This window comes from Osmerus eperlanus, chromosome 8 (genome assembly GCF_963692335.1).
Source record: "Osmerus eperlanus chromosome 8, fOsmEpe2.1, whole genome shotgun sequence".
Classification (NCBI taxonomy): Eukaryota; Metazoa; Chordata; class Actinopteri; order Osmeriformes; family Osmeridae; genus Osmerus; species Osmerus eperlanus.
The window spans coordinates 10,303,768-10,315,468 of NC_085025.1; the positions used below are offsets into that span (position 1 = coordinate 10,303,768).

At 47.6% G+C, this 11,701-nt stretch overlaps 1 protein-coding gene across 1 annotated transcript in view; it reads left to right on the top strand.

The window, feature by feature from the left end:
* The window catches only part of mthfd1l (methylenetetrahydrofolate dehydrogenase (NADP+ dependent) 1 like), a 32,592-nt gene extending 21,205 nt beyond the window's left edge, over positions 1 to 11,387 (top strand). Inside the window, 6 exon segments of the mRNA XM_062468152.1 lie at positions 1,063 to 1,163; positions 1,457 to 1,634; positions 3,320 to 3,427; positions 3,598 to 3,750; positions 10,659 to 10,768; positions 10,902 to 11,387. Coding sequence (XP_062324136.1) covers positions 1,063 to 1,163; positions 1,457 to 1,634; positions 3,320 to 3,427; positions 3,598 to 3,750; positions 10,659 to 10,748 — 630 coding nt within the window. The 3' untranslated portion in view covers positions 10,749 to 10,768; positions 10,902 to 11,387.
* Positions 11,388 to 11,701: the final 314 nt, after the last annotated feature.

Here is an 11,701-nt window from a genome sequence, read left to right on the forward strand (position 1 = left end):
TGCGTGTGGGTGTGTGTCTGGCTTGAATCACTGCCGTCTCATGCAGGTTCAGCTGAGCAAATAGTGAGGGAGGTTAAGTTAATTGTGAGCCTTGTAACAAGAAGCAGAAGGACAGGAGAGAGAGAGAGCCGGAAGAGAAGAGCTGGGGGGGAGTAGGGGGGGGGCAGAGAGGGGGGGGAGGGAAGGAGGAGGGGGGGGGGGGGGAGGAAGGAAGGAGGGGGGTGGCAGAGAGGTAGGGGGGAAATGTGGAGTCAGAAAGTTGGAAGAGGGATTGGAATCTGAGTGTGGAAAGGTTAGGACGAACGAGGGGGATGAGGGCAGATGAGGGAGAGAGAACTGGGGTTGTAGCCAGGGAGGAACCACTGAGACCTGCTCTCATGGCTCATAGACTCTCTCTCACACACACATACACACACAGTCAATATTGAATTACACTTGTCAAAGTTGGTGTAAACCAGAGTTAAAATATTAAGATACCTAGGACTGTTGCCATAAATGCAGGCGTGTGCACACATACTTGTTCTTTGATAGATAAAAGCTTGCTCCGTGTGGACAATAGGCTATTAGTTGTTTATATAAAGAATGATTCTTCTTAACCCCCCAGTGGATATTGTCTTACTCACCCCCCAAGACAAATGTGGTGGAGGATAAAAGCTTCTAAAGTATATACACACACACACACACACACGTTAAAATCCTCAGCCTTTGCAAAAGGCTGTTGGTTATTCTAACTTGATTATACAACCCTCTACCCACACCCAATGTATCCACTCTTCCTCACTTCTATTCTGTTTTCCCTTTTCTTCTCGTTCTGAGTCAGTCACGTGACTTTTATATCAGATCTCATTGAGATTTTCTCGACCTCTGTACTGCTCTCTCTCTCTCTCTCTCTCTCTCTCTCTCTCTCTCTCTCTCTCTCTCTCTCTCTCTCTCTCTCTCTCTCTCTCTCTCTCATATTCACTCTGTACCTCTCTCTCATATTCACTCTGTACCTCTCTCTCATATTCACTCTGTACCTCTCTCTCTCATTCTTTCTCTCATTCACTGTGTTTCTCCCTTTAGAACCTGAGCCTGGTGTCAGAGGGCTGCAGTAATCTGAAGAAGCAGATTCAGATCGCCCACCTGTTTGGAGTACCTGTAGTGGTTGCTCTCAACGTCTTCAGGTATGACTCACACACACACACACATTCCTCTGCTAAGTGGCCCGTGTTGTGCGGTCGAGGTCAGTGGTTAGAGAGCAGAGTTTGTTTGACATGACGTTAGTTTGGCAGTGTTGCTTAGTGATCCAACACAGGAACTAAGCCTTGTCAGCGTCCATTAGGCCCAAGGCTTTCGGCCCGTCAGGCTACAACTTCAGGAAATGGGCTGTCACACCCACACACACACAGACAGACACAGACACACACACACACACACACAGACACATACAGGACTGACTCAATCTTGTACTCCACAGGACCGACACCCAGGCGGAAATTGACATCGTGTGCCAGATTGCCAGAGAGTCGGGCGCGTGCGCCGCCGTGCCGTGTCATCACTGGGAGCGGGGTGGGCAGGGCTCGCTGGAGTTGGCCCAGGCGGTGAAGGAGGCGGCCAGCACACCCAGCCACTTCCGGTTCCTCTACGACCTCCAGGTGAGGGACCACACGCAAACCACCCCCCGCGGCAGAGTCGCGTGGCGCACGGATGGGACGGAACACTCTAGAGGATCCGTTGCCCATGTTGGGATTCCTGACTGACCGAAACGTGCGCCGCAGCCTACACAGGGGAAGGGTCCTGCTTCCATCGGGCGACATGTCGTCATATATTCGACGTGTCCTCTTCATACTGGGTTTGACCTTACTCGTTTACTGAATCGAGCCTCCGCATGAGAGACACCTGACTTAAGTGCTGGACCTTTGTTGTTGGTGAACAGGAGAAGAGTTTTGTGTCTGTCCAGTCAAAGGCCCTCCAGAGGCCTGATGCCAACATGATACCTCACCCCCTCCACACTCCTGACCCTCTGAATGAGAAGGCTTCCAAGTCACGCAGATCCTCCAGTATGATACCCACAGCTCTTCACCTAACCTTCAAGAGGAGCCTAATGAAGTATTCATAAGTCATGGCAGGTCTAGGTTGGAGAGCTCTTGGACAGTTACAGTAATTGATGGTTTGAAATCAGATTAACACCAGGCTTAGCCGGGTTAAAGTTATGACCAGAGGATATGGCAGCGAGGAAATGGCAGCCGGTGATTGGTTTACGATAAGAATGTTACAGGAAAGAACCGATAGGAGAAACCCTGAGGAGAACCAGGTTAAACAGTTAACATGGTTAGTCGCCCCCCCCCCCCTGTAGAGACTCGCACACTAGGTTCCCTGCTGAATCAACGGGTAGTTCATGTAATACCGTTTGGCTGCACAGTGTGGTTCATTTTAAGGCTTACTTTGGAGTTGGATATGCAGCCGAACGCTAGCCAATGACAGAGAGGGGATGGATGGAGACAAGTGGTTGGTTGGCTCGGTGAAATTTCCATGCTATATCCGTCTGAATCGTCTGGGACGTGTAGGATTGTAATGTCAGGTAGATTTCAGCAGCTGAGTGATGTGTCTGTGTGGACTGGTGCAAAAAAGCAATAAGAACAGTAGGTATTCCTTGTTTTTGGGATGGGGTCATTGATTGATTGGATTACCTCTAATAAATCAGATTTAAAATTAGACAAAGGAAACATTGGCTGGCCTTCTCCTCTCATTAGGGGCCTATTGGTCGGCCCATTCAGAAATAGCATTTACCAACAGACGGCAGATAAGAAATGCCTCGTCTGTCTTCAATCTAAGAGGTATCTGTTTTTATTACCCAAGAAGCTAATCAGGTTTATTTTTGTTTCGTTCAACTTGTTGTCTACATATGGATCGGCAGGCTTTTCCAGTGGTAAACAACATGATCATCAATGATTTTACCTATGCTCTTGTGACAGCTGTGATATGTTCCACAAGGTCTCTCCATGTGTGTGCAGGTGTGTGTCTTGCATGCGTGAGGTGTTTCAAAGCTTTAATCCTTCGATCTGAAGAGTGGACTTCTTTGGGAATGGATCCACATTATGGGGGGAAAAAACATCAGCTGCTTTGAGTTAGCTAGCGGACTTGGGTTGTGACTTTAATTAAGTGATTCTGTTATAAAAGACTGATTTAGTGTGTTGGTCCGTGCACGTGTGTCTGAGCGTGTCTGACGCTGGGGTCATCTCAAAAGTGATGTGAATAAACCTCTGAATGTTTAACCACAAGCATTGAAGTGTCTGTTAGCCACAAACACCCTGTGATGTCCTTTGTTCTGTCCGCACAGACGCCCATAGTGGAGAAGATCAGGATGATAGCTCAGAAGGTGTACGGGGCTGATGACATTGAGCTGTCCCCAGAGGCCCAGGCCAAGATAGACTACTACACCCAGAAGGTGAGCTCATTATACTGGACCAAACCGTACCTCACTGGACCATCCCAAACTGGACCAAACCATACCTTACTGGACCATACCAAACTGGACCATACACATACCACAGCTGACACACTAGCTGTCTGACAGCTCTTCATATGTTGACGCAGCTGTTGTGTTGTGCTCCCCAGGGCTTCAGCACACTGCCCATCTGCATGGCCAAGACCCACCTGTCCCTCTCCCACATGCCCGACAAGAAGGGCGTGCCCACCGGCTTCACTCTGCCAATCAGAGACGTCCGTGCCAGCATTGGGGCGGGGTTCATCTACCCCCTGGTGGGCACGGTAGGTTCCCTGGAGTGAAGCTCTTTTAAAGGGTTCACCTGAAGCTCTACTTCTTATCATGTCTGTATCCTCCTTCTGCTTTGCTGTTTCTACCTCTTAGCTTCAGCCTACTCTCTCCTATTTTTTTAGTTCTTACCTTTTTACTACTTATTAGAAAAGTCCCTGTTCACGTACAATAGTCTAGACAGATATATATTAATTCTTTTAAGACCAACAAGTCTTTACAATAGCTGCATGGAACTTAAAATTTCACACCAAACCTTCTATTCTGAAACTGCTTAAAATGTTGCTGTGTGTGTGTGTGGTGCCGTGTTTCTGAAGACTTCCCCAGGTTTCTCTCTGCAGGTGGCGGTTAGGGTGTGTACTGGGAGTGTGTGTGTCTCCGACTGTCCTCCTCCTCAAAACACTGGATCTGTGTGCCGCTTCCCTGGGGAGCCATGCTAGTGTTTGTGATGGAAGGCTAGGCTTTGTCCAAATGTTTTCCTTAACCTCGTGTTAGGCGACACCTCGCTTTTGTGCGCTCCTGAGTGGCAGGCCTGGTTCATGGGTGTGTGTAGACTCACAAGTATGGATTTCATGAAGAGTGTGTCGTGGGTGTCTGGGTCCGCCCAGCTGGGCCTCCGCAATTGTAACAATTCCTCGGGCTCCAGAAGAAACACACAACATTTCTGTTAACACTTGTCTCTCTGTGTGTTCCTGTGTATGTCTCTTTCGATATGTCTCTCTGTGTGTGTGTGTTTGTTGTCCAAATATACATTTGGTACAGGATACTCACGTTTGCAAAACAATAAAACCTTCAGAGCAGAGTTGTAAATGATAAATCTATCTTTGCATTAAAGCTCGCTGTAAGTGAACTTTAACTATGAACTCTGAACATTGTCAACCACCAATCCCTCTTCCTGGCTAAGGAAGCAGCCATGTCCTGGCACTATCCACCACTGTGAGGGAACCTTTCACCCACCCCCAACCCTTATGAGGGTACCTATGCCCCGCATAGTGTTCCCCCGATGCACTCTCCTCTGAATGACCCAGAACCAGGGCTCGGGGCCAGCTCCCCTGCCTTCCTGGTCCACCCCGACTCGGGGCCAGCTCCACACTCCACTATTGGCTGGCCTGCATGGAGCCGAGTGCTGCTCTCGTGGGTTAGGCAGGAAGGAAACGCTTTCCTGATGGCGACCGTCCCCCGTCGCTTCGCCACCTCACCCCGAGGCACCGCCAGGCTTTGATAGGCGGAGACCGATGTGTCGGCCCCCCGCGGCATGCTGGGTAGGGGCGGCGGCGGCCCAGCGGGACACCGCTCCGGCCTCCCGCACCTCTGGCTTTGATCTGAAAGAGCCTGCGTGCTATTGGCACGTTGGTGACCCTTCACCTCTGTCCCCTGATCTTGAAGGAATTTACTGGATTCTCTTTAAACTCTCCTTACCTTAATGTCAGCCTGTACTTTCAGTCAGTGGATCGAAGCAAGGCACAGACCATGTGAGCTATACTGAAACCTGTTGAGATTGTTTCAGACAGATGTGGGTGGGACTGGGTCCGATCATATGCTTTTGAATTAGTTTGTAGGTTACCTGTAAACTTTTGGCTGATGAGATGGTTGGCCTGTTTTCCTCTCCATGTGAGTGGGGGGGGGGGAGCGAGCTCGAGGGAAGCAGCACATGCTCGGTTTAATTAGCACTGCTGTGGTTATTGTAGCAGTTTAATGTCATCCTGACCCAAGGGCCCCCTGTCCGCCCCTCTCCCAGGTGGGGGAGATCTGACCTACCCACTGGAGACATGAGGGGGATGAGTGTGTGTGTGGGGGGGGGAAGGGGGAGTAGTTTAGCAGGGTGAAGAGGAATCAGGAAGGGACTGATGTCATTCTCCAGATATGTGAGGGCGGCGTCACTGGGAGAACAATAGGTCTCTGTAGGATTCATATCCCGTCCTGTTGGCCTTGTAAATCTGACTCCAGTTCCACTGCTCCGCGGGGTCTGCTCAGTGCGTTCTCCGCCGTAGAGCTGTAAAGGGAACCAGTGCTACACACCTGGCTTCCACCTACAGTATGTCTCTTTGTGGAAAACTGGGATTTAAGTGAAGGACTTTGGCTGGTCATGAAGGTCACATTACTTTTACAGACACCGCATTGGAACCAGGCTCAACCTATCCCAATTTATATCAAACTTAATCATAGAGATTTTGATCTGAAACATATTTAATAATATAGTATTTCAGCGACCCCCAGACAGTCCATAAAAGCGAGTCAGTTAAGTTGGACAACCCCCCTCTCCACCACCTCTGAACTTGACCTCTACCTAAGGGTGGAATGTCGAGTAATGAGCTCCTGTTTACGACCCACCACTGGCAAGTTCAAACACTCTCCCCAAAGGAGGTGTGCGACCTTTGCGAGTCGGTTCAGTGCTGCTGCGCCACTCATGTCAGTTCCACCAGAACACTGCGTCTCGTCTGACACTGACTCACCTCTTCGTAAAGACCGCTACATCAGCCTCATTTAGAGTCCCAAAACAGAGAGGCTTTGAGTGGACCAGCTAGTTCTATGACCTGACCCTGGTCAGTATGGCCCAGTCTGGAGCAGTATGAATGGGCCGCCTCCTCTGAGAGACAGGAAGTGGATATGACAGCTTTGCTTGTGTCTGTACCAGAAGTAGGTTAGAGGAGCTTGTTTTGTGGGGTTGCTTTTGTTGTACGGCAGACTTGGATCCTAACTTCAGAGTTGAGCAGATGAGGTGTGTGTGTGTGTGTGTGTGTCGGGGACACAACACAATGTGACAACGTTCGTCTGCTTCTGGGCCCTCCTGGACAATGGTGCATTGTCCTGGGGAATAATAGAATGGAGATTCCATCTTTAGCCCATAGAAGTCCATGTTCTGCACATTCCAACATGTTCTTCAGGCTAGAGGAACCGGAGGGGAACAGCATATCTGTTGCAACACACAGGCTTCTTGTGTGACTTGTTTTGCAACTTAGTTTGGTTTCGCATGAGATTCACTTTCAAATTCATCCCCATTGTACACATTTTACATTCTCGTCCCTTTTTGCCTGTATGTTATGATTGTCTTTTCTCTAATTGAGTTATCTTACTTTATTTCATGCATAATCTACTCCATTACATACATCATCTATTCATGATAAAACCATTGTATCTGAGATTTACACAGCCATCTCCCAAACTCTCAATCCTAAAGAAGCTCGGATCTTGGATCGTCACTTTCAGACGGATGATGTCATAGAGGCTTTAATCAGCACTTTATTATGACATCATAGCTCTGTCAGTGAAACACAGTTTTAAATTCATCCTATGACTCCTCAAAAGACCCATTAGTAAAGTGCTCCCATTCTTTTATTGATGTCAGACCATCATGTCTATTGAAACGGATAATGATGTCACTGCAACAGTAGCTGGGTGTCTTTCATTGGTGATGTCACAAACATGGGATTGCATTCAGTGGGTGAAAGATCATTGACTAATGACTTTCACTTAGCGGATGATGTCATAGTTATGGGACAGCTTCAGAGTACAGCCATTGACCTGGCTATTACATGCTACTCGGTTGACTCCTCAGATTGCATGTATCCACCAATAGATATACATACCCCTATATTGGTAGTCACTGTTGGCAATTTACCTGCGGGACCCTCCTCTGTCAGAAAAGCCTGGTTGTCCTGACTTTATTGATGAACCTGAATTTCCTAGGACAGGAAATTGGCTGGTCACTTCCCCTCTCCATCCCACAGATGCTCATTTCCACTAATGGTCTCATAAAGAGCCCCTGGATCACAGGGAGGGAGGTATGCAAGGAATCCCCCTGCCCCTTTCTCTCTGTCTCCATTTCTCTCTGTCTCCCCCTTTCATTCTCCATCTCTTGAGGAGGATAATTCAATTTTCAGCTCAGAAGAGAGAGTCTCTGGCTGTATTGTTAAAGAAGAAGGCACTTGCCTAAGTGAAGCTCCTTGGAAGAATAATCTTTGGCAGAGCACTTATCTGCATCCGTCCTCTATCAACCAAGACTGCCCACACATCTTAATCAGCAAAATCTGTCCAACAGGACACTGTGACAAGGCTTGTCTCCTCAGGGCAGGGGTCTGTGAAACCCCTGGCTCTGCATTCACATGGTCGCCTCTCCTTCTCTCCTCTTCACCTCCTTTTCATGTGTTCTTGTCTCTAATGTTAGCAATTGCCAGTAATTGCCTCACTCCGGAACAGCATCTCAGCAGGAGTCAGTTGATTTTAATTTACTGCATGTCAACATACTTGGATTTAAAAGTCTCTCATCCCTCCTGCAAATTATTTCACACACATAGGGGCTAGCAAGATGTTATCAGGGCCCGGTAAGTCACATCATACTGGATATGAGAGGGCCGGTCTACACGCACGCACACACACACACACACACACACACACACACACACACACACTCACACTCACACACACACACTCACACAAAGTGTGCTCTGGATTTATCAGTTAGTACAAAAGTAGCCTTTGTTCACACTTGTCATACCATGAAAAAAGAATGCAATAACTGTGCAATGATAACTGACTTCAATTGAGTGAAATGAGTTTGAATTATAGTGATTAAACACGGTTAAGGTTAGGGAATTATGGGTGCCCGTCTCCTGTTAGATAAAGAGAGTAGGTAGACTATGTTCTTTCCAAATCAACGTCCCTCTCTTTTAACATCCCCATTGGACAGCTGTGTTGTGGTTACATATGAATACATAGTTCCCACTAAACACATTAAAGTATAATCATTTTCGATGGTTAGATTTTCTAATCCTTAATTTGCCGGCTAGGCTTTTTCCAGCTTGCTGTCATGTACGAAAGAGAAAAGCAGAATTGATCATATAGGACTCTTCCTGTTAGAGCTAAAGGTAATGATGGTCTGAAGACTTCCAGTGTCATAGTGTCTGACCTCCGGAGTCAACTCTTTGTTGTGTCCTCCATCGTTCTAGACAGCACTAGAGGCTAGTCAGTAGAGTCAGGGAGGTGGAGGCTTGAGTCAGTAGAGTCAGGGAGGTGGAGGCTTGAGTCAGTAGAGTCAGGGAGGTGAAGGCTTGAGTCAGTAGAGTCAGGGAGGTGGAGGCTTGAGTCAGTAGAGTCAGGGAGGTGGAGGCTTGAGTCAGGGAGGTGGAGGCTTGAGTCAGTAGAGTCAGGGAGGTGGAGGCTTGAGTCAGTAGAGTCAGGGAGGTGAAGGCTTGGGTCAGTAGAGTCAGGGAGGTGGAGGCTTGAGTCAGTAGAGTCAGGGAGGTGGAGGCTTGAGTCAGTAGAGTCAGGGAGGTGGAGGCTTGAGTCAGTAGAGTCAGGGAGGTGGAGGCTTGAGTCAGGGAGGTGGAGGCTTGAGTCAGTAGAGTCAGGGAGGTGGAGGCTTGAGTCAGGGAGGTGGAGGCTTGAGTCAGGGAGGTGGAGGCTTGAGTCAGTAGAGTCAGGGAGGTGGAGGCTTGAGTCAGTAGAGTCAGGGAGGTGGAGGCTTGGGTCAGTAGAGTCAGGGAGGTGAAGGCTTGAGTCAGTAGAGTCAGGGAGGTGGAGGCTTGAGTCAGTAGAGTCAGGGAGGTGGAGGCTTGAGTCAGTAGAGTCAGGGAGGTGGAGGCTTGGGTCAGTAGAGTCAGGGAGGTGGAGGCTTGGGTCAGTAGAGTCAGGGAGGTGAAGGCTTGAGTCAGGGATGTAAAGGCCTAGTTTGTAGGCCCTAACCCCTGCAGTCTTCTTCATAATTAGATTGAGTTTGAGATTTTAAGCGGTTTGCTGGCAGAGTCTCTTTGTGCACTGTCTCTAATGCGTGGAAACCCCATTCAAATTCATTAGTCCTTTTGGGACTGCATTAAGTCACTGTGGGTCTTTCATAATAGCTGTTCTCATCAGTTTGACAGTAACCGGTATTCTCCATTTCTTCCCATGTTCGTCTTGTTGTTTCTAATAATCTGTGGTTGGTTAGATCAAAGATGAGAACTCCTACTAAAAGACAACATGGTTTATTTTGTATATTTTTTTATACAACACATTTAGTCATTTTAGAAGACGCTCTTATCCAGAGCGACACAACACATCAACAACAAATAAGATACAATCCTCTTTTGAGGCTTGTATTGTATTTTGAGACAACAGACAGCGTGCTGGGTATTTCCTGTTGATTGTCAGGCTCCAGTCCTCTGAATAGTGTGTGCATGCAGCCTGTGCTGGGAGGCCAGGGGCCCGGTCAGGCTGTGTCTGGGCTGGCTGGGAGAGGCCCCGCCTGGTGGGCCTCTAGACCAGCAGTGTAGATCACAGAGCATAGGAAAATACATTGTGGATTCTATGGGTGCAGATCTGGATGAGCACTCAGTCAAACTGCACTCTTCACATCATGCCTGAGCTTAGGTTCTTTGTATCTTTCTCTTTGGTCTCCTCCCTCCCTAGCAACAGCTACATAATATTCCTGTTTTCGCCAACCCAGCAGATTCAGCCCAGCACATAGACTCATACAATTTTAATGACTCACACATGACTTGGATGCATCTATTGACCATCTCTGCAGGCTTTTCCCTATTGGACCACATTGCCCCTCAATCATGGTTCTCGTCCAATCACCTCCAACCTCTCTCGCCCGCCGACTCCCCCGCTGATTTGTCTAATCTGATTTGGGGTCTGTGTTGATCATCCTGCCCCTGTCAAATTTACATAAAAATTTTATTGACTGTGGTTATCTCTCTGCGTCACTGCTAGTTAATTCATTAAAGAAGTTCGACCTCTAAATCACCCTTACAGAACCAAAGATGGACAGTGTGTTGGTGTGTATGATAAACTGAAAATTACCTAAAAACTTGTAGGCTAATTGTTAATGCTCTCCATCAGTACCTCCAACCTCTCTGGTCACTGGTTTGATATTTTAGATTCCTAATATCTCTCTTTCCTCCTCCTGTCTCACACACACACACAGATGAGCACCATGCCAGGCCTGCCCACGCGCCCCTGCTTCTATGACATCGACCTTGACCCTGTCACTGAGGAAATCACCGGGCTGTTCTGAGCACGCTCCAATCTCAGCAGGTACAGTAACATGCGTTTGTGTGTGTGTGTGTGTGTGTGTGCGCGTCTACTTTTGAAAGAGATTTAAATGTGCCCACAGCATTGCTCTGGGTTGTGTTCTTGACTCCGCCCTTGTCTTCCTCCCTGCCTGCAGGGGGATTGGCTGCAGGATCAAGCCTCTTCTGGCTCCAGCCCTGGTCTGACATCCGCCGACACAGGAAGGACTCTCAAGGCACGCTTTATTACTGGTGGCATCATTTTGCATATCATCCTTGTTTAAGCCAAGCGAGACCTATCAACCTGTGGGCTTTTTTATGTGTCTTAAAAAGATTTCAGTAGTTTTAGTTGAAAAGGAACGTGTTTTAAGTTACTTTTATCAAATTAAGCCATAAAGTTGTTTGTTTGAGATTCTATCGCTGCTGATGTTTTATACGCCTGTGTCCTAACTTTATTTTACTAAATGCAGTGTTTCTGAACCAGATTCAGAAAGTGTTATGCGCACAAGCTCTTTTTAATGTAGCCTAACATTTCCGAACCAAAGAAAATCCTGCTGACAGTGTGAATCTATGATTGTGTGAGTCCTAACTGCGTGACTTTATATAGAAATCCTCAGCCTTAATAAAAGTTTCAACAAATGCCAGCAAGTAATGAAAATATGTTAATACATGACATGTTGAGTGTGTATGTGCATTTCCAGGAGGTGAACAGAGGCTGTTTACGTGTTATTGACCAATAAGATCCACTTCCTGTTGATGTTCTCAACAGTCTCTGAGCACATGGTCGACTGTTTAGGGTTTTGAGGGAAATGCTCTTATTCAGGAACAAGGACATGCACTTATTCATTAATGTGTAAAGCACACAAGTATGTATTCCTGTGTGTGCGGAATGCCCATACTCATACAAATACTCTCCCAACAATACGAGCATGCATTACACACTCTTTCTCTCATGAAC